Genomic DNA, 17785 nt, shown 5'->3' with positions numbered 1-17785 from the left:
GGGGGGGGATGAGTATGTGAACTCTGACACACGGGCATGTGCACACTCGCGTAGGCGGCCCGCCGCGGCCGGGGCACACGCATGCATGGTGGTTGCAACTATGGGTACGTGTGACTGCGCAGAGGCTGTTACACGCGGTGGCCGTCGGGGCCTGTGGACTCGCGCGGGGGGACCCACACAGCATGGACGCGGGCCAAGGGGCACCAGGGAGGAGAGCAGATCCCGACTCCGCTCCTGTTGTGGGCGCTTGGTTCATTCACTTACAACAAGCCGTCATGGAGCACCAGGGCTGTACCAAGACGCCTCGCAGACCGCGGCCTCACAGGCCGCTGCCACAGGGCTCGCCGTCCGTGGGGGGCGGCGGATGGGCTCTGAACAGGCTGATTTGTGGGCGATAGTTTTATTTGGGGGTACCCATGCTCAAAGTTTATTGTGCACGCCGATCCCTGCGAGATCTTACTTACCGGCAGCCTCTCGTTTGGCCGGTCTGGGGCGGGGCTTGGGGCTCTGCATTTCTTTTTCTTTATTTCTTTTTAAAGATTTTATTTACGCATTTGAGAGAGTGAGAGAGCACAAAGCAGGGGGAGAGTCAGAGGGAGAGGAAGAAGCAGACCCCCCACCTAGCTGGCTGGACGTGGGGCTGGATCCCAGGACCTAGAGACCATGACCCGAGCCAAGGCCTCTGTTCAACCATCTGAGCACACACACACCCCCCCCCCCCGGCCTCCCCCCGGGGCGCCCCACGGGGTCTGCATTTCTAAGGGTTGCAAGTGAGGCCGATGCTTCTGGTCTGAGAAGCACATTCAGCGGAGCAAAGGATCTAATTTGGACCCTTTGAGAGTGTGAGACTGGGAGGGGAGGGGCCTAGGGGTGCGCGGCGTACAGGGGGGTCGGGCCGGAGGGGCTGCCCTGAGGCCGTGGCGGCAGCGGGGACTGAAGGAAGGTCAGATGCGGTTATCCTTCCCTGGGGCCCCGGGGCAGGACCGCACCTGCCCTGTTGGAGGGCGCCCGTGTGGCTGGAGCAGAGTGGGCGAGGGGACGATGGGGAGGAGGGGAGGGTGGGGCGGGGGCTGGCGGCGGGTCGTGCAGGGTCTTGCGGGGCTGCAGGGAGGAGGATGTCCCCCCGGGAGGTGGGAGCCCTGGGGGGCCGTGGGCGGGGGAGAGCCCACCTGACGCAACTGCTCACGGGCGCCCTCTGCTGGCCACCGTGGGGAAGACAGACGGTGGCATTGGCTGCGGGGATGAAGGCAGGAGCCTGGGACCAGGGCGGAGGGGACTGTGCGGGTCCGGGCGGGAGACGATGGGGGCTGATCAGGAAGAGACTGGACAGGAGTGAGAATTCTGGGTGAATTAAAGTCAGAGCCCACGGGACTTGCTGGCGTTGGGCGCGAGGGCGAGGGAATGAGGCTGGGGGGAGCTGGGGAGGACTCCCAGGTAGGACCTGAGCCATCGGCTGAGGCAGGGGTGACCCGGGTGACCGACGAGGCACTGCTGGGGGTGGGAGCCTCAGCTGCCAGTCAGGCCTGACTTGCCTGGTCCAGAAGTTCGCACCCATCCGGTGAAAACCCCGACAAGATTTACGTTTTGTCTGTTGTTTGGAACTTACCAGCTGGTCCTAAAATGTTCGCTGAAGACCCCGGCCGAACGGTAGCCCAGCACCCTGGCTTGGCGAAGTGCCGGGTGGGAGAAGTCTTCCAGAAGGAAGCTGGAACATATGTCAAGGCTACAGTAGCTAAGGGGTGGAGAAGCCGGTCCGGTCCGGGGGCTCCCTGAGGACCTGAGGAGGTCAAGTAGGGTGGCTTTGAGGGTTTTCTGCCTCTGCCTCAGTGTTCTCATCCGTACAATGGGACCATGCGCTGCGCGTTGGAGTGATGGTCGGGGTTCCCGCAGAGAGGTCCTCCCACAGCCTGAGGCTCCTGAATGGGGGCTGGCGCTCTGTGGCCTTATGACCGTCCCTGCTGTGGGTCCCCAGGGCCGCAGGCAGGAGGCACGTCCCTTCCACGGGCAGGCAAACATGTGGGTGAAGGAATGCCCCCCCACTCTGCAGGGTGCACAGGCTGGCCACGTGCTGGTGCTGGCCCTGCTGGGGGCTCTCTGGGGCCAGGTGCTTAGGCAGGTGGTGGGGCTTCATCTGGGTGGGTGGGTGCTGGTTGGCGGCTGGCAGAGGCGCGCTGAGTCTCATGAAGAGAAACAGATGGTCTTGAGGGGGTTGGGGGAGGGGCCGAGGACTACTCCAGGTCAGGGGGTAAACCGAGGCCAGGTACAGTGAGTTGGCCCCAACGTGGCCCGGACTCCCCAGGAAGAGCACATGGGGTTCCGTTCTGCAGCAGGTTCTCAGCTCCCCTCGTCCATGACGTCGATGTCTGAGCCTCCGTTTCCCCATCTGTATAAGGGACGAATAAACAGCACCCACCTCTTGGGCGTGTGGTATGGGTTAAATGAGTTAATTTAAGTTTATACTGTGCCTGGCACATAGTAAGTGCTTGATGTTTGGTACCTTTATTATTTATTGAGCTCCTACTGTATGTAGGGCCCTGTGCTGGGTATTGGGGACACAGTGCTGGCCAGGACCCTGTCCTACCCACTCAGGAGGCTTACAGTCCAGTGGGGAAGACAGACAGCCAGGCAGTTAGTAGGTAGGATGGTCAGGGCACTAATGGAGGACACACAGGCACCTGGGAGCCTTGAGGAAGCCCAGCTGGGCTGATCTAGGAAGGCTTCTTGGAGGAGGTGTCCAAGAAGAATGAGTTTACCTGTTCCTGGGAGCAGGAGGAAGGTGGGCCTGGCAGGGGGAACAGCATGCACAGATGTCCAGAGGTGGTGATAGAATGAGGGGAGGAGCTGGGACTTCATTTTGAGGACAGTGGGGAGCCATGGAAGAGTTCAGAGCGGAGCTGGAGCTGGTTTTGCCCCCCAAGGGACACGGAATAAATGTCTGCGGAAATCTGTGGTTATCACACTGGGATTCTCCTGGCATCATGTGAGGGGGGCAGGGATGGTGCTCAACACCCCACAGTACCCAGGGCAGCCCCCCAGGGAATAGTCGCCCTGAATGCCAACAGTGTCAAGGGGAAGAGACCCTGGTTTAGAGCAGGGTGAGATTTGAGTTCTAGAAAGACTCCTTTGCTCCCTTGAGGAGGACACTGAAGGGGCAGGACTGAAGGCCAGGAGACCAGGTGGGAGCTGGGCTACAGGGCACCGAGGGGACAGGGAGGTCAACGCCCCATTATTGGATTAGGGGACACCGGGGCTGTCCTTCAGTGGAGGAACAGATAGGAGAAACATGTCCTGGCAAGAACAGCCCAGTGTAGGTCAGCCCCCGGGGTCCTTGGATGGATCTGTGGGGCCGGTGGACAGAGGGCCCAAATGAGCCCCTTCCCAGCCTGCAGCTGCTGCATCACAAAGTTAAGAAAAACAGGAGAAAAAGTTAGTCATGAGGTTGCATCCTGACCTGGGGCCTCAGTCTGCCCGTCCTTGAACTTTGGTATTAAGTTACTATTAGCCTGTCGGGGCTGAGGGTCGAGGGCAGCGGCTGGGTGATTATTGATCTTGTTGTGGTCATTAGGGTGTTGAGGTCGTTAGGGTGCCCACCACCTAGGAGCAAACTCCTGGAGCCCGAGAGCCCTGGGTTCGACCCAGCTGCCGTATCCTCTCCGGCGGGACCGCAGCCCCCAAATCAGACCCTCAGTTTTCACATCTGTAAAATGGGCTGACTGTTACACCATTCCTAGAGCTAGAGCCAGTGGGGGACTCTACACAGTAATTCCGGGAAACCACACAGCCTCCACTTCTGGAACTTACCATGGTAACGGCAGCCACAGGAAGCATAATAATCAGCACTCATGGAGCACCTGTGCTGTGCCAGGTTCTGTGCTAATCACCCGCCCCAGGCTGTGAAATCAGGACTGCTCCCGTACCCATTTTACAGATGAGGAAACTGAGGCCCAGAGGCAAAACCTGTCCAGGGTCACACAGCATGTAAATGCCGGATCTGGGATTGGAACTCGTGCAGCCCTGTGTGGCCAGTGAATGGAAGTTTTGGAAGGTTCTTACGTTAAATATTAATACGATCCAGGCTTAGAAAGGAAGTGACCCCGATCCCTGCCATGACACGGAGGGACCCCGAGGACACTGGGCTCAGGGAGAGGAGTCAGACCCAGAAGGACCCGTCCCGCAGGAGGGCCCCAGAGGAGTCCCGTCTGCACAGACAGAGGGGAGAGGGTGGGAGCTGGGGCTGGGGCAGGGGATGGGGAGTCCGTGCTTCCTGGGGACAGAGTCTCAGTTTGGGGAGATGGAAAGTTCTGGAGGCAGAGGGTGGGGAATGTGTGCATGACGGTATGAGTGTGCTCAGCTGAGCTGTGCACTTAAAAATGGTTAAGATGGTAAATTTATGGTATATATATTTAACACAATATAAAAAGAAAATGTTTATTAAAAAAAAAAAAGGGCAGAGCACCTGAGAGGCTGTGATGACCCAGGCAGGTGTTGTGAGGGAGGAGGCTGGGGGGGGGGGGGCAGGGCTTGGGGGTGGAGTTGGCCCCAGTGGGCTGGAGGCCTCACCGGGCGTGGGGGAGGGGTGCAGAGGCCTTGACTGCTATGCAGTGACTGGGACCCAGACCGGGGTCACTGGGAGCCATGGGAGGCTGCGGAGCAGGGGAGGAGCCAGGGAAGGAAGCTTTTAAGGAAGTAGAGGCCTGTCCCATGGACACGTGGGATCCGGGCATCGGCTGAGTCACAAATCCTGGAAGTTCAGGGTCATAAAAAGGAAGTTCTGCTAGTCCACGCAAGGCCTTCCTGTTTTTTGGCCCTGAATCCTCAGAGGCAGGCTCCCCAGGGCCAAAGTTCCCACATCACCTTCACCTCCCGGGGTTCGGAATCTTGGAGCTCTGAGGCCAAGACAGGGCATAACGATGTCCCTGCTGCTCAGACGGGGAAACTGAGGCACAGGGCTTGCCTGAGGCTCCCCGGAAGGACGAGGCTGCAGGTTTCTCACTCAGGATCTCCAGACTGTACCCCCGCCGGTAGGGGTGTGGAGGGCTGGGTTCCAGAGGGTGAGTTCTGCTCACACTTCCACGAACCGATCGTCACCCGGAGGGAGTCTCCACGCTGCACAGCCGGGCCGGTTCTTCAAATACCTTGAACGGGAGCGGAAAGCATGCTCGCTTGAGAGGTAGTGAGGTGCCTGTCACAGAGGTATTCCAGCAGAGGTCAGAAAGGCTGGACTTGGTAAGGAAGTTAGACTCACCGGGGCCCCTCTGAGGTCCCCGGCCAGTTGGAACATTTTATGATTCGAAACTATGGCAATTCCCAGATTGTGGTTTATACAATTCTGAGAGACTGAAATTTTTTTTGAGCCTTTCATTTTAAGATTGTTGTGGGTTTTTTTAAAGACTTCATGTATTTATTAATTTATTTGATAGAGCAAGCAAGGGGTGGGGGGGGAGCAGAGGGAGGGGGACAAGCGAACTCCAGCGCTGAGCAGGGAAGCCCCCCGCCAGGCTAGAACTCACCATCCTGGTGTCACGACCTGAGCAGAAATCAAGAGTCAGTCGCTTAATCGACCGAGTCACCAGACGCCCCAGGATTGTTGTGATTTAATTGTAAGAATTCTTGAATATCTGTTTTGAGATTGAATTATTTAAGTACATGTGGTTAAGTGCTGTGTCTCTCATTATCGTGATTTTTTATTTTTTTTTAATTATTTAATATCATTTCATTTCAAAGTCATTTAAATATTGTACTTAATAGCTTTTGGTTAGAAACCGTTTCTGGAGCTCTCACAGCGATATGGTCAGAAAGTCTTTTTTTTTTTTCTTTTTTTTTTTTTAAGATTTTACTTATTTATTTGACAGAGAGAGGGAGCACAAGCAGGGGGAGTGGGAGAGGGAGAAGCAGGCTTCCCGCAGCGCAGGGAGCAGGATGCGGGGCTTTATCCCAAGACCCTGGGATCAGGATCTGAGCCGAAGGCAGACGCCCAACGACTGAGCCACCCAGGCGCCCCTAGAAAGTCCTTCTGATGATTAAACAAGGGCTGGCGTTACTATTACTGCCGCGGCTGGCGTGTTAGGTTTTATTATTACCCCGCTGGGGAGTGTTTTGGCACTGGAAGGTCCCGACCACGGCGGCTCGCGTGCGCCATCTCGCGGCGGAGGGCGGGAGTGCATGCCGCGCCTCTCACCGCCCGGCCTTCGCCCGCAGGTCTCATTTCTCGTCGCCCCGACCTCGCCATGCGGACCCCGCGAGCGCCCCCTCCTCGCCCGGCCCCACTGCTCCTACTGCTGCTACTGGGGGGAGCCAACGGCCTCTTCCCCGAGGAGCCGCCGCCACTTAGCGTGGCCCCCAGAGACTGTAAGTGGGGGTCCCGGGGGAGCCCGAGTCCTGAGGGAGGGTCTCACTCTCAGCTGGGTCTGCTGCCCACTTCCCCCAGGGGCTCACCAGACCAGGCTCACAGCCATCCTTCACCCCTCCCCCAGACCTGAACCACTACCCCGTGTTCGTGGGCAGCGGGCCGGGACGCCTGACCCCTGCAGAGGGTCCTGACGACCTCCACATCCAGCGAGTCCTGCGCGTTAACAGGACCCTGTTCATCGGGGACAGGTATGAGGAATCGTCCGGCAGAGTGTGCAGGGGGAGGTGTGGGGGGCCGGCGGCAGCATTTTGGGGAGGTTTGCGCATCCGGTCATATTGTTTGGCTGGAGTTCAGATCGGCATCTTTGGGGTGGGACTTTATAGCGGATGCTGACCGAACTCCACCTGTTACAGCCCGGAGACCGCTATGGTGTGTCCAGAGGTGGAGACAGTTCCTTGGTCAGGATTCCCTGGGTCTCTACAGAGGGTGCTGATGTGGGGCTCCAGGGCTTCTCCAAGAAGGTGACATTTCAGTTGAGACCTGAATGATGAGGAGGCAGCCACGGGGACATCTCAGGGAGAGGGAGAAATGGGAGCAGAGAACACAATCTGTGCAAAGGTCCTGGAGCAGGATCTGGCCTGGTGTGTTGGGAGAACATTGACGAGGCCCAATTGGCTAGGGCAGAGTGGGTGAGGGAGAGATGGGGAGGAGGGAGAGATGGGGAGGTGGGGAGGGCGGGGAGGGGACCGGGCAGGTTGTGCAGGGTCTTATAGGCCTCAGGGAGGCCTTGGGCTTTTACCCCAGTGAGGGGGGAGCCGTGGAAGGCTGTGGGCAGAGGAGGGGGTCCTGACTCAGGTGCTCATGGGTACCTCCTGATGGCTGCTGTGGGAAGGACAGACTGAGGGATGGGGGGGGGGGGCACCCAGGCGATGGTGACTGCCCTGGTTCCAGTCGGATGAGGGTGGTGCCCAGGGAGTGTATGAGAAGTTGGTAAATTCTTGGTAGACATTAAAGGCAGAACTGACAGTACTGGCTGATTTGTGGGAGGTGAGGAGAAGCGGCAAGTTGAGAGTGTCTCCCAAGTTGTGACCTTCACCTCTGGAAGGACAGGGCAGCCTTAGCAGAGATGATCGACAAGGCAGGAGCGGGTGTGGGGGACAATCGGGTGCAGCATGGCTGAGCTGAGTGTGAGACGCTTGGGAGGCCCCTGCAAAGAGACTTCCAAGATCAGCTGGACCCCCGAGTCTGGAGCTCAGGGGAGGGCCGGGCTGGAGACAGAACGGTGGGTGTCGTCCTGCCATGGATGCGGGGGTAGGGGCGGGAGAGTGGACGAGGCTGCACAGGAGGGGAGCGGGTGGGGAGCTGCGTCTCTGAGGAGCTCCTAGGAGAAGAAGGGGGCCTGGGCCAGGGAGGCAGTGCGTGAGGGGCAGGAGGACGTCGAAATGACTGCTGGACTTCACCTTGACCAAGGCAGTTTCTGGGGCAGGGGGAGGGTGGAGGGAAGAGCCTGGAGGAGGCTGAGAGGTGGTGGGAGGGGCACCCGGTGGCTGATGAAGAAGCATCGGACAGTCCATCAAGTTGGCAGTAGGACCCCAAGGCCACGGGGCGTGTCAGCGTGATGGGGCGTGTCAAGGAGTGTGGGTTGTGCTAGGACCTGTGGGTCCTTTTAGGGCCTGAGGAGGCGCGTGATGGCACCCACAAGCACGCGCGGGCGTGATCAGCGTCAGAGTCGCCTGTGACTGAGGCTCTGGCACACCCCTGCGTGTTACGTGTGGGACACACCTGTCGCCAGGAGAATGCAGAGTGGGGGCGGGGGCTGGAGGCGCCCATCCTCACTAGCGGCTCCTCTGCCCCAGGGACAACCTGTACCGGGTGGAGCTGGAGCCCCCCACGGCCACGGAGCTGCGGTACCAGCGGGTGAGGAGAGCGCCCGGGTGGGAGGGGTGGGGGCGGCACTCGAGGCTCCTGGCAAGGGGCCCCGACCCGGTGCCGGGGAGCAAGAACTGGGCGGCAGGGATCCCGCTCGCCTCACCACTCCCTCTGCTCTAGAAACTGACCTGGCGCTCCAACCCCAGTGACATCAACGTGTGTCGGATGAAAGGCAAGCAGGAGGTGAGTGGCCCTGGCCACGCCCCCAGCCACGCCTCAAGCCACGCCCCAGCCCGGCTCGCGGATGCGCAGTGGTCCTTGTCATCATCCCAGGCCAGATGCCTCGCGTTGCCATGGCTATGCCCGGAGCCTGGCCATGCCCACAAGCGGTCCTCATGCATGGCCACGCCCACAGCCTTGCTCTGGCCGGAACTCCATCCCTCAGTGGCCGCCGACGCAAAGTATTTGGGCGCCTTGGCGGGTCCCTCAGTCACTTGGAAGATCCAATCCCATTTCAGCCCCTGATGTGCTTCCGGTCCTCGCCACGCCCATATCCCCGGCCCCGCCCCGCAGGCTCCCCCCCAGCCCTCTTCGCCGGGCACGCCCACACCCGGGGCCACGCCCACCATGGCTTCTGTCTTCCCCATCCCCCCAACCAACCCCAGGGCGAGTGTCGAAATTTTGTAAAGGTGCTGCTTCTTCGGGACGAATCCACGCTCTTTGTGTGCGGTTCCAATGCCTTCAACCCCGTCTGTGCCAACTACAGTGTGAGTCCCCGCCCTTCCGAGCCCTGGTGCCCCAGGTCCAACCTCCCGGTCTTGGCTGGCTCACCTGCCCTGCGCTGGCCCAGCCCTTTCCCCAGACCGCGTCACCTCCTACGGGAAGCCTTACTGGATATGCCCTCCTCGGCCCCTCACAGGGAGCTGGAGAGGAGGCTTCCAAAAGAGATCCGGGAAGCCATAGCTACTTAAGCTACAAGCCAGTTATAGGATTAACCGAACTTGATTCTTAGACCTGTTCACAGAGTAGTAAACTAAGCCCTAGATTACATGGCTGACCAAGTCACAGCATCCAAGTGGAAGCAGGACTCCTCACGGGTTGGGGGTGCTGCCGGGGTGGCCAGGAGCTCTATCACTCAGGCCCCATGCCCCCCACAGATGGACACACTGCAGCCCCTCGGGGACAACATCAGCGGCATGGCCCGTTGCCCTTACGACCCCAAACATGCCAACGTTGCTCTCTTCTCTGGTGAGTGCCCCCAGCTCTGACAGTTTGATGGGGCCCCAGCCCTGCCCAGTGTCCCACTCTCGGAATTGGGTTCTGATGAAGGTGACTCTGTGAAACAGAATCTTGGCCACTCTCAGCACTCAGCCAAGGTCAGGGCTCAGCAGGGGGAGCTGGAGATGAGCCTGGGCTCGGGCTTAGATGGGATCAGGGCTCAGCCAAGGGACAGGAGCTTCCTTGAGCTCTGGGCTCAATCTTCGAAGATCAAGTTTGGACCCACCCTGCCCCTGGCGTCTAACTTCTCACCTGCTTCCCCTAACTCACGGCCATCCAGAGGGAATGCTCTTCACGGCCACAGTTACCGACTTCCTAGCCATCGATGCTGTCATCTACCGCAGCCTGGGGGACCGGCCCACTCTGCGAACCGTGAAACATGACTCCAAGTGGTTCAAAGGTGGGGCAGGCGTTCATCAAATCCCCCCACCAGAATAAAAGTCCCAGAGGAGACAGGGAGGGGACCCCCATCTCATCTTGGGCACCTACTGACCTCTTTGAAGATAAAGCTAGAGGAAAGCTTTCAGTTGGATCTAAAGTAAAACTTGCTGGAAATGGGTGGTTTGGAAGCCTGAAATGGAACTACTAGCGGGCACTTAGCTCTTCAACACATGAGGGAGGAAGGTGACCAAAATAGTAGATGTTGCTGTTTGTGGAGGGTAGACACAGTGATTTTAGGATTCTGACACCCAACACCCCCCCCCCAATCCTTGAGTATTTTATTTTGTCTGGGTAATCGACGAATGTCCCCCCTTCACTGTAAAAGCCTTCACCCGAGCTGATGTGTTCACAGCCCCAGAAACTGTTTCTCATGTCAGGGGCTGGGTTCTGACCCCTCCTCTCCTACAGAGCCCTACTTTGTCCACGCGGTCGAGTGGGCCAGCCACATCTACTTCTTCTTCCGGGAGATCGCAATGGAGTTTAACTACCTGGAGAAGGTGAGCGCGTCTCTCTCCCACCCCCAAAAGGCACCAGTGTAGGGGGCATGCAGCTGAGAGGCTCTGGTGGTGGGAGGCTCTGGGGAGCAGAGGCGGAGCCATGAATCCCCACCTGGGGCAAGAGGTTCCACCCTCCCCCTCTGGTCCTCAAGACCCTCCACGCCAGCCAGGACCAGGCCACCAAGGGTGGAAGACATTTCCGGAGCGGCCTTGTTACACACGGCCCTGGGTGAGGCTCACGGGTTTGAAGGCAGGTAACGCCTCTGGGTTCCAGTCCTGGTGTGGCTGTTCGCCTGTCCACCATCCACGTCTCAACCACTTACCTGTCCTTCTCCCGCTGTCCGTCCATCAGCCTAGGAACCCTCCTTCTCAGACACCTTCTACTCACCCCCCTGTGTGTTCCTGAGCCCCGCCAAGTTCCATCCACTCAGGTGTCCATTCTGCCCACCCATCTACTCGGCCGCCATCCATCTGTCCGTCCGCCCGTCCATCCATCCATACACACATCATCTCCTACATTATTTTTCTCACTGTCCATCATTACCGCATTCAAATTCGTCCATCCATCCATCCACCCATCTGCTAGTCCATCCATCCGTCCATCCCGCCACCATCCACCTACCCATCTAGCCTACCCCTCACGCCGTGCAGGCGGCTGGACAGTTAAGTGCGAATGCTTCCATTTGCTCCCAGTGGGACGCTGGACCAGTCACTTCTCTTTCTCTGGTCCTCAGTTTCCCCATCTATACAATGGGATATCAGCCTTCTCCTTTGTGGAGTTTGGGAGGGATGTAGGAGATGATGAAGATTATGTCCCTGGTGCACAGTGAGCGGTCCGTAAACACGCGCCATGGCCGTCACTGACGTCCCCATGTCTCCGCTGGGGAGTGCGGTGCTCAGAGGAGTATGGTGACGGTCTGGGGTCACGCTGCGAGTCAACAGACTTCTCCATCCCGGACTGGGTGATGGCCAGTGCGGCCTGCGGACACAGGGCTCACGCCCCCATTTTGTCTGCTGTCACACCAGGTGGTGGTGTCCCGCGTGGCCCGGGTGTGCAAGAATGACCTGGGAGGCTCCCCTCGGGTGCTGGAGAAGCAGTGGACATCCTTCCTGAAGGCGCGACTCAACTGCTCTGTGCCCGGGGACTCCCACTTCTACTTCAACGTGCTGCAGGCCGTCACCGGTGTCGTCAGCCTGGGGGGCCGGCCCGTGGTCCTCGCTGTTTTCTCTACCCCCAGCAACAGGTCAGAGGACCCCGAGGGGAGCAGACTGGGGCACTGTGGAGACAGGAGCGGAGAGCTCCCGCATTCGTCATACATTCCCTGGGTCCTGGGCTGGGCCAGATTGGGACTCCCGAGCAGCGTCAGCCCCAGGCTGGGGTGGGACAGAGCCAGCTACTGACCCTCCGTGGCCCCTTGGTCAGAAGAGTCCAGATGGGGGATGTCCTCATCCTCTGCCTTTAGAGGAGGGGGTCAGGGAGGGCTTCCTGGAGGAGGGAGTATTAGAACGAGCCACCAACGGTGTGAGATGGCAGGAAAGGGAAGCACATTCCAAGTTGTAGGAGTAGCATGTGCAAAGGTCCTGAGGCTGCAGTGAGTTTGGTGTGTTTAAACAATAGGATGGAGGCCCCATGGCTGGAGAGGAGGGGGGACGGGGAAGCATAGGGGATAGAGGGCAGAGAGGTGGCGAGCCACCGAGAGGAGCCTGGACTGTATCCTGAGAGCTCTAGGGAGCCATGGAAGAGTGAGGAGCAGAAGAGAGACAAGGTCAGACATGCATTTTTGAAAAGCCCCCTGGGGCATGGGTTGCAAGGGGGCAAGAGTGGCCTCTGGGAGACTGGACGTCCAGGCAAGTGGTGATGGGCGGCCATGGAGGGACACGGGTGGCTGTGGAAAGGCCAGGCTGTGGTCCAGTCTGAGCCCTGTTGAGGAAACAGAGTGACTGTATTGGTGGGGGAGGTGTCTCTGGCCCTGGGGATGGAACATCTGACAGCTTCACGGGGACAAAGGCTCTTGGGCACGCTTGTCCAAGGCAGCGCCCTCCACCAGCCTCACCGCCATCTCTCACCTGACTCCCCAGCATCCCCGGCTCAGCTGTCTGCGCCTTTGACATGACTCAGGTGGCCGCTGTGTTTGAAGGCCGCTTCCGTGAGCAGAAGTCCCCCGAGTCCATCTGGACACCCGTGCCGGAGGATCAGGTGCCACGGCCCCGGTGAGAGCCCCCTTGATCCTGAGCCAGGTGCCTGGGTGGGGTCCTGACCCTAGGGTGAAGGGCTGGGACTTCCAGGTGGTTCTATGTGGCTGAGTTCGGCTGTACCCATTATCCAGATGCAGAAAACTGAGGCCCTTTGGGCAGGGCAGCCAGTCCCCCCAGCAAGTCAGAGCCCCTGTGTAGGGATGGGCGAGTCCGCCCTGATCTCCACTTCCTCCCCACCTAGACCCGGGTGTTGTGCGGCCCCCGGCATGCAGTACAATGCCTCCAGCGCCTTCCCCGATGAGATCCTCAACTTCGTCAAGACCCATCCCCTGATGGACGAAGCGGTGCCCTCCCTGGGCCACGCGCCCTGGATTGTGCGGACTCTGATGCGGTCAGTCCCCAGGCGTGGCTGGGGTTCCGGTGGGGGGCGGTGGGCAGTGAGTGGTGACGAGAGCCCAGGCTGGGGTGACAGGTACAGAGGAAGAATGGGGCTACCTGTGGGCACGAGGGCAAGGGGGACAGCGATCCTGCTGCAGCCAGGCCCTCCAGACAGCAAACTAGGCAGGGACACGGGACGGCGTGCGAGGGACGGGGGGGCGGGGGCGGGAGGTGAAGGGGAAGACAGGCACAGGCTGGGGCCCAGCTTGGGGGTCTGTCCCTCTGTGATGGGCACCCCTGTTCCCACACCCACCTTGCCTGGCATGGGTGGTGTCTCTCCAAGTGCCCAGGGCACCTCAGGGACTCTGGGACCAGCCTCACCCCTGCCCACCCTGGCCCCAGGCACCAGCTGACGCGAGTGGCTGTGGACGTGGGTGCTGGCCCCTGGGGCAACCACACTGTTGTCTTCCTGGGCTCCGAGGTGGGCACCGTCCTCAAGTTCCTCATCTGGCCCAACGCCAGCACCTCGGGCACCACTGGGCCCAGTGTCTTCCTGGAGGAGTTTGAGACCTACCGGCCAGACAGGTGCCGGGGGCAGAGGTCGGGAGGTGGGCCCGGCGGGCAGAGGTCGGGAGGTGGGCCCGGCGGGCAGTCTCACCAGTCTGCTCACCTGCAGGTGCGGACGGTCGGGCGACGGCGAGGCAGGGCGGCGGCTGTTGAGCCTGGAGCTGGACACAGCGTCGGGTGGCCTGCTGGCGGCCTTCCCCCGCTGCGTGGTCCGCGTCCCCGTGGCCCGCTGCCAGCAGTACTCAGGTTGCATGAAGTGAGTGCCCCTGGGGCGGGCTGCGGAGGTGAGGGGGAGGCGAGGGGAGATGAGCACAGGAGGCCCTGAGAGCCAAGGTCAAGTCCAGGGCCCAGCAGCCTCCTGACTCTGAACGGTGAGCGGAGCCGATGAGCCAGGCCGATGAGCCAGGCCAAGGGCACAGCCCGAGCAAAGGCCCAGCAAGGAGGCCCCATTGGCTGGAGCAGAGTGAGCGAGGGGAGGGAGGGAAGAGAGGGCCACAGGGAGGGGAGTGGGACAGTCGCGCAGGGGCAGGGTCCCGTGGGGCAGGGCAGAGACTTGGGCTTTCAGAGGTGGGAGCCCTGGAGGGCTGTGAGCAGAGGAAGGTATGAGATCTGACTGACATCTTTAAGAGCAGCAGAAGCAGGCGCTGGGGGCCAGGGAGACCGCCGTCTCCCTGTCATTAAAAAAGGGGGCACGGTCCGATGTAAAGTTCTGGTGGGCTCCTGGGCTCAGCGTGCGCCCTCACCATGGAGAAACCCTTCCCTGAGCCCGCCCTCGTGGCAGTAACCACGCCTGGGCTCCCGTCGCGGGGCTGCCACTTGGGCAACCGTGAGCTGTCCCGAGCCTCATCTACAAGGTGGGGAAGAAGCAGCCTCTGGCGCAGATTTGTCACGTGGGCTCCTGGAAGTGACAGCGCTGCCCCGTGAGGGACTGTGGTTGACGGGCCCGCTGGGTCACTTGTCTGCTCTAGGAACTGTATTGGCAGTCAGGACCCCTACTGCGGCTGGGCCCCTGATGGGTCCTGTGTCTTCCTCAGCCCCGGCACCAGGTACTGGGGGGAGAGGGCGTAGGGGAGGGTGACCCACCCGCCCGCTGATCAGGCTGGGAGAGAGGTTTCTGCTGACCACCTTTCTTATCCCGCCAGAGGCACCTTTGAGCAGGACGTGTCGGGGGCTAGCACCTCGGGCTTAGGGGACTGCACAGGTACGTGGAGGCGGGGAGGGGAGGGAGCTGGGGACTCCCAGGGTTCTCCCAGTGCCCTTTGCGGCCCAGGCCCAAATAGGGGGGCTGGGGGTGGTGGCCGGGGTCAGGGCCCTGGAAAGGCAGCGGTCCCACTTCCAGGAGGGGTGGCAGGGGAGGGACAGGCCACTGAGCTGACGGACAGCCTGGGGAGAGGATGCACAGACCCCAGGAGACAGGGAGACCCCAAGAGACAGGCAGACGGGCTCTGAAAGAGACACAGAGACCCCAAAAAGCCAACGGACAGATGGACAGACCCCCCCTGGAGAGGCCCGCCCGGACAGCCAGAGCGGGGAGGGGCCCAGGCGGCGGGAGGCGGGCACCCGGCCGGTCCCCGAGGCCCCTCTCACGCGGGCGCTCCCGGCCAGGACTCCTGCGGGCCAGCCTGGCAGAGGAGCGCGCCGGGCTGGTGTCGGTGAACCTGCTGGTGACGTCGTCGGTGGCGGCCTTCGTGGTGGGCGCCGTGGTGTCCGGCTTCAGCGTGGGCTGGTACGTGGGCCTCCGCGAGCGGCGCGAGCTCGCGCGCCGCAGGGACAAGGAGGCCATCCTGGCGCACGGCGGCGGCGAGGCGGTGCTGAGCGTCAGCCGGCTGGGCGAGCGCCGGGCGGCGGGCCCCGGGGGCCGGGGCGGCGGCGTCGGCGGCGTGGTCGTCGGCGGCGTCGGCGGCGCCGGGGGGCCCCCCGAGGCCCTGCTGGCCCCTCTGATGCAGAACGGCTGGGCCAAGGCCACGCTGCTGCAGGGCGGCCCCCACGACCTGGACTCGGGGCTGCTGCCCACGCCCGAGCAGACGCCGCTGCCGCAGAAGCGCCTGCCCGCGCCGCATCCGCACGCCCTGGGCGCGCGCGCCTGGGAGCACGGCCACCCCCTGCTCCCGGCCTCCGCCTCCTCGTCCCTGCTGCTGCTGGCGCCCGCCCGCGCCCCCGAGCCGCCGCCCGCGCCCCCCGCGCCCGGCGAGCCGGCCCCCGACGCGCGCCTCTACGCCCGGCCCGGCCGCGCGTCGCACGGCGACTTCCCGCTCACCCCGCACGCCAGCCCGGACCGCCGGCGCGTCGTGTCGGCGCCCACGGGCCCCTCGGACCCAGTCCCCGCCGCCGCCGCCGCCGACGGCCTCCCGCGGCCCTGGAGCCCGCCGCCCACGGGCAGCCTGCGGAGGCCCGGCCCGCACGGCCCGCCGGCCGCAGCCCTGCGCCGCACGCACACGTTCAACAGCGGCGAGGCCCGGCCCGGCGGCGACCGCCACCGCGGCCGCCACGTGCGGCCCGGCACGGACTTGGCCCACCTCCTCGCCTACGGGGGCACGGACAGGACTGCGCCCCCCGTGCCCTAGGCCGGGGCCCGACGCCTCGGCGGTGCCAGCCACGGGAACCAGGAGCGAGAGAGCCGGCCCAGCTCCAGTGGGTGCTCAAGACCCCCGCCCCCGCCCGCGTGGGGGGGGGGGGCCCCTCGGCCACACGGAAGCACAACGAGCTCGGCCCCCGCCCCGCCCCCGCCCCGCCCGGGGCCGCGGGACACTGACGCGGTTTGGGGGTGGGGGAGGGCGGGAGGAATGTGCTATGGATTTGAGGTTGACCTGCGCGTGGATTTGGGTTTGTTTTCCAATTGGCGTTTCTTTTGCAGATTTCTATCCAATTGCACAACTCCGTTCTCGGGGTGTCAGCCGGGGTGGGGTGGGGGGGCGCGGCTTGGAGGCGGTGGAACGGGGGAGGGGCCGCATCTGCAGACCCCACCTCCCCGCCCCGCCCCTTTCCAGGCCCCTCCTCAACCCAGGCTCCAGGCGTGTGTGGGTGTGTGTGTGTGTGTGCATGCCTTGTTCGTGTGCAAGGGGCCAGGAAGGGGAGGGAGGTGCGTGTGTGTGCCCACGAGGGCTGCTGCCGGCGTGTGTGTGTGTGTGTGTGTGTGTGTGTGTCTCGCGGTGGGCCACGCGTGCAGTGTACCTGTCTGTGTGCGAGGTGGTGGCCCCAGCGGCCTGGGCGTTGGCTGACCCGGCGCCGGGGCTTCCAAAAGGCCCGGGGGCCTCCAAGGTGCCGGTTAGGAATTTGAGGGGGAGACAAGAAGGGGTTCGGGGCAGGGGGGCCGGGAGGGCCTGCCCAGAAGTCATACTGGCAGCAGCTGTCTAAAGGGCTTGGTGGTCTGGGGGGGGCGGGGAAGGCGGGCGGGCCCCACTGTAAATACGGCCCCAGGGTGGTCAGAGGGTCCCATGCCACCCGTCCCCTTGTGACCTCTCCCTTGACCTCCAGCTGACCATGCATGCCAGTTGAGTGGCCAGCTGAGTCCTGGACCCTCTCTGGGGTTTGCCTCCCCCAACCCCCTCCCCATCAATAAAACTGTTTACAACCACCGGCCCCCAAGGCTCTGGGTCCGCTCTGTCTCCGGGGAGTGAGGCGGTTGGGGGTCCCTCCCTGAGACTCACAGTGACCAGCAGAATTTGGGGGAACTAGGAAATGGGAGGAGGCGGGTTTCTGCGGGTTTCATGGGACCGGTGTTCCGATCATCCTTGAGCAAATATTTGTTGCGCACCCGCTACGTGCCAGACACTGCTGGGGATTTAGATCCCTGTCCCCGTGGAGTCCACAGCCGGGTGGGGGAGACCGGCCCCAGACACGCAAATCAAGACTGGATCTGAAGCAGTGATTCATGCTGTGAAGATAGGACCAGAGGACTGTGTGGGGTGGAGGAGAGGGTGGTCCAAGAGGGCCTGGAGAGACGGTGACATGGGAGCTGAGAGGTGACAAGTGAGGAAGCAGCCATGAGGAGGTGCGCAGGCAGAGGGGACAGCTAGCTCAAGCCTCTGGGTGGGAATGGGCTTGGGGGAGGGGCAAGGTGGTGGTCACAGTGGCCTCCAGCAGCAAAAGGAGGGCCTGGCAGAAGCAGGTGCTGATGAGGAGGGAGAGGAGGGCCAGGGCTCCAGGCAGAAATGGCCTCAGGGGTGCATAGTGTAAAGTTTTGTTATTGTGGTAAAATCCACAGAAATTC

At 62.0% G+C, this 17785-nt stretch overlaps 1 protein-coding gene and 1 long non-coding RNA gene across 3 annotated transcripts in view; one reads left to right on the top strand and one right to left on the bottom strand.

The window, feature by feature from the left end:
* Window positions 1-17155, top strand: part of SEMA6B (semaphorin 6B) — a 27007-nt gene extending 9852 nt beyond the window's left edge. Inside the window, exons 1-17 of one of the 2 annotated variants that reach the window (XM_059388696.1) lie at window positions 4853-5226; window positions 6199-6348; window positions 6474-6597; window positions 8206-8266; window positions 8399-8461; window positions 8884-8985; window positions 9376-9466; window positions 9777-9896; window positions 10346-10434; window positions 11461-11678; window positions 12514-12645; window positions 12872-13021; window positions 13411-13593; window positions 13685-13831; window positions 14544-14621; window positions 14718-14776; window positions 15181-17155. In XM_059388696.1, the coding sequence (XP_059244679.1) occupies window positions 6228-6348; window positions 6474-6597; window positions 8206-8266; window positions 8399-8461; window positions 8884-8985; window positions 9376-9466; window positions 9777-9896; window positions 10346-10434; window positions 11461-11678; window positions 12514-12645; window positions 12872-13021; window positions 13411-13593; window positions 13685-13831; window positions 14544-14621; window positions 14718-14776; window positions 15181-16139 (2697 nt within the window). In that variant the 5' untranslated portion in view covers window positions 4853-5226; window positions 6199-6227 and the 3' untranslated portion in view covers window positions 16140-17155. Of the gene's footprint in view, window positions 1-4852; window positions 5227-6198; window positions 6349-6473; window positions 6598-8205; window positions 8267-8398; window positions 8462-8883; window positions 8986-9375; window positions 9467-9776; window positions 9897-10345; window positions 10435-11460; window positions 11679-12513; window positions 12646-12871; window positions 13022-13410; window positions 13594-13684; window positions 13832-14543; window positions 14622-14717; window positions 14777-15180 lie in introns of those variants that run through there. The other variant, XM_059388697.1, reaches the window with a different exon arrangement.
* On the bottom strand, window positions 11632-12591 carry LOC132010814 (uncharacterized). Its single transcript, XR_009402289.1, has 3 exons — window positions 12502-12591; window positions 11837-12355; window positions 11632-11711 (listed from the first exon to the last, which is right to left on the bottom strand). It is a non-coding gene; the product is annotated as an uncharacterized LOC132010814 (long non-coding RNA).
* Window positions 17156-17785: the final 630 nt, after the last annotated feature.

The sequence above is a fragment of the Mustela nigripes genome, chromosome 2 (genome assembly GCF_022355385.1).
Source record: "Mustela nigripes isolate SB6536 chromosome 2, MUSNIG.SB6536, whole genome shotgun sequence".
In the NCBI taxonomy this organism is placed as follows: domain Eukaryota; kingdom Metazoa; phylum Chordata; class Mammalia; order Carnivora; family Mustelidae; genus Mustela; species Mustela nigripes.
Note: the sequence above shows the minus strand (reverse complement) of the source record. Positions and strands in the feature narration are given on the sequence as shown.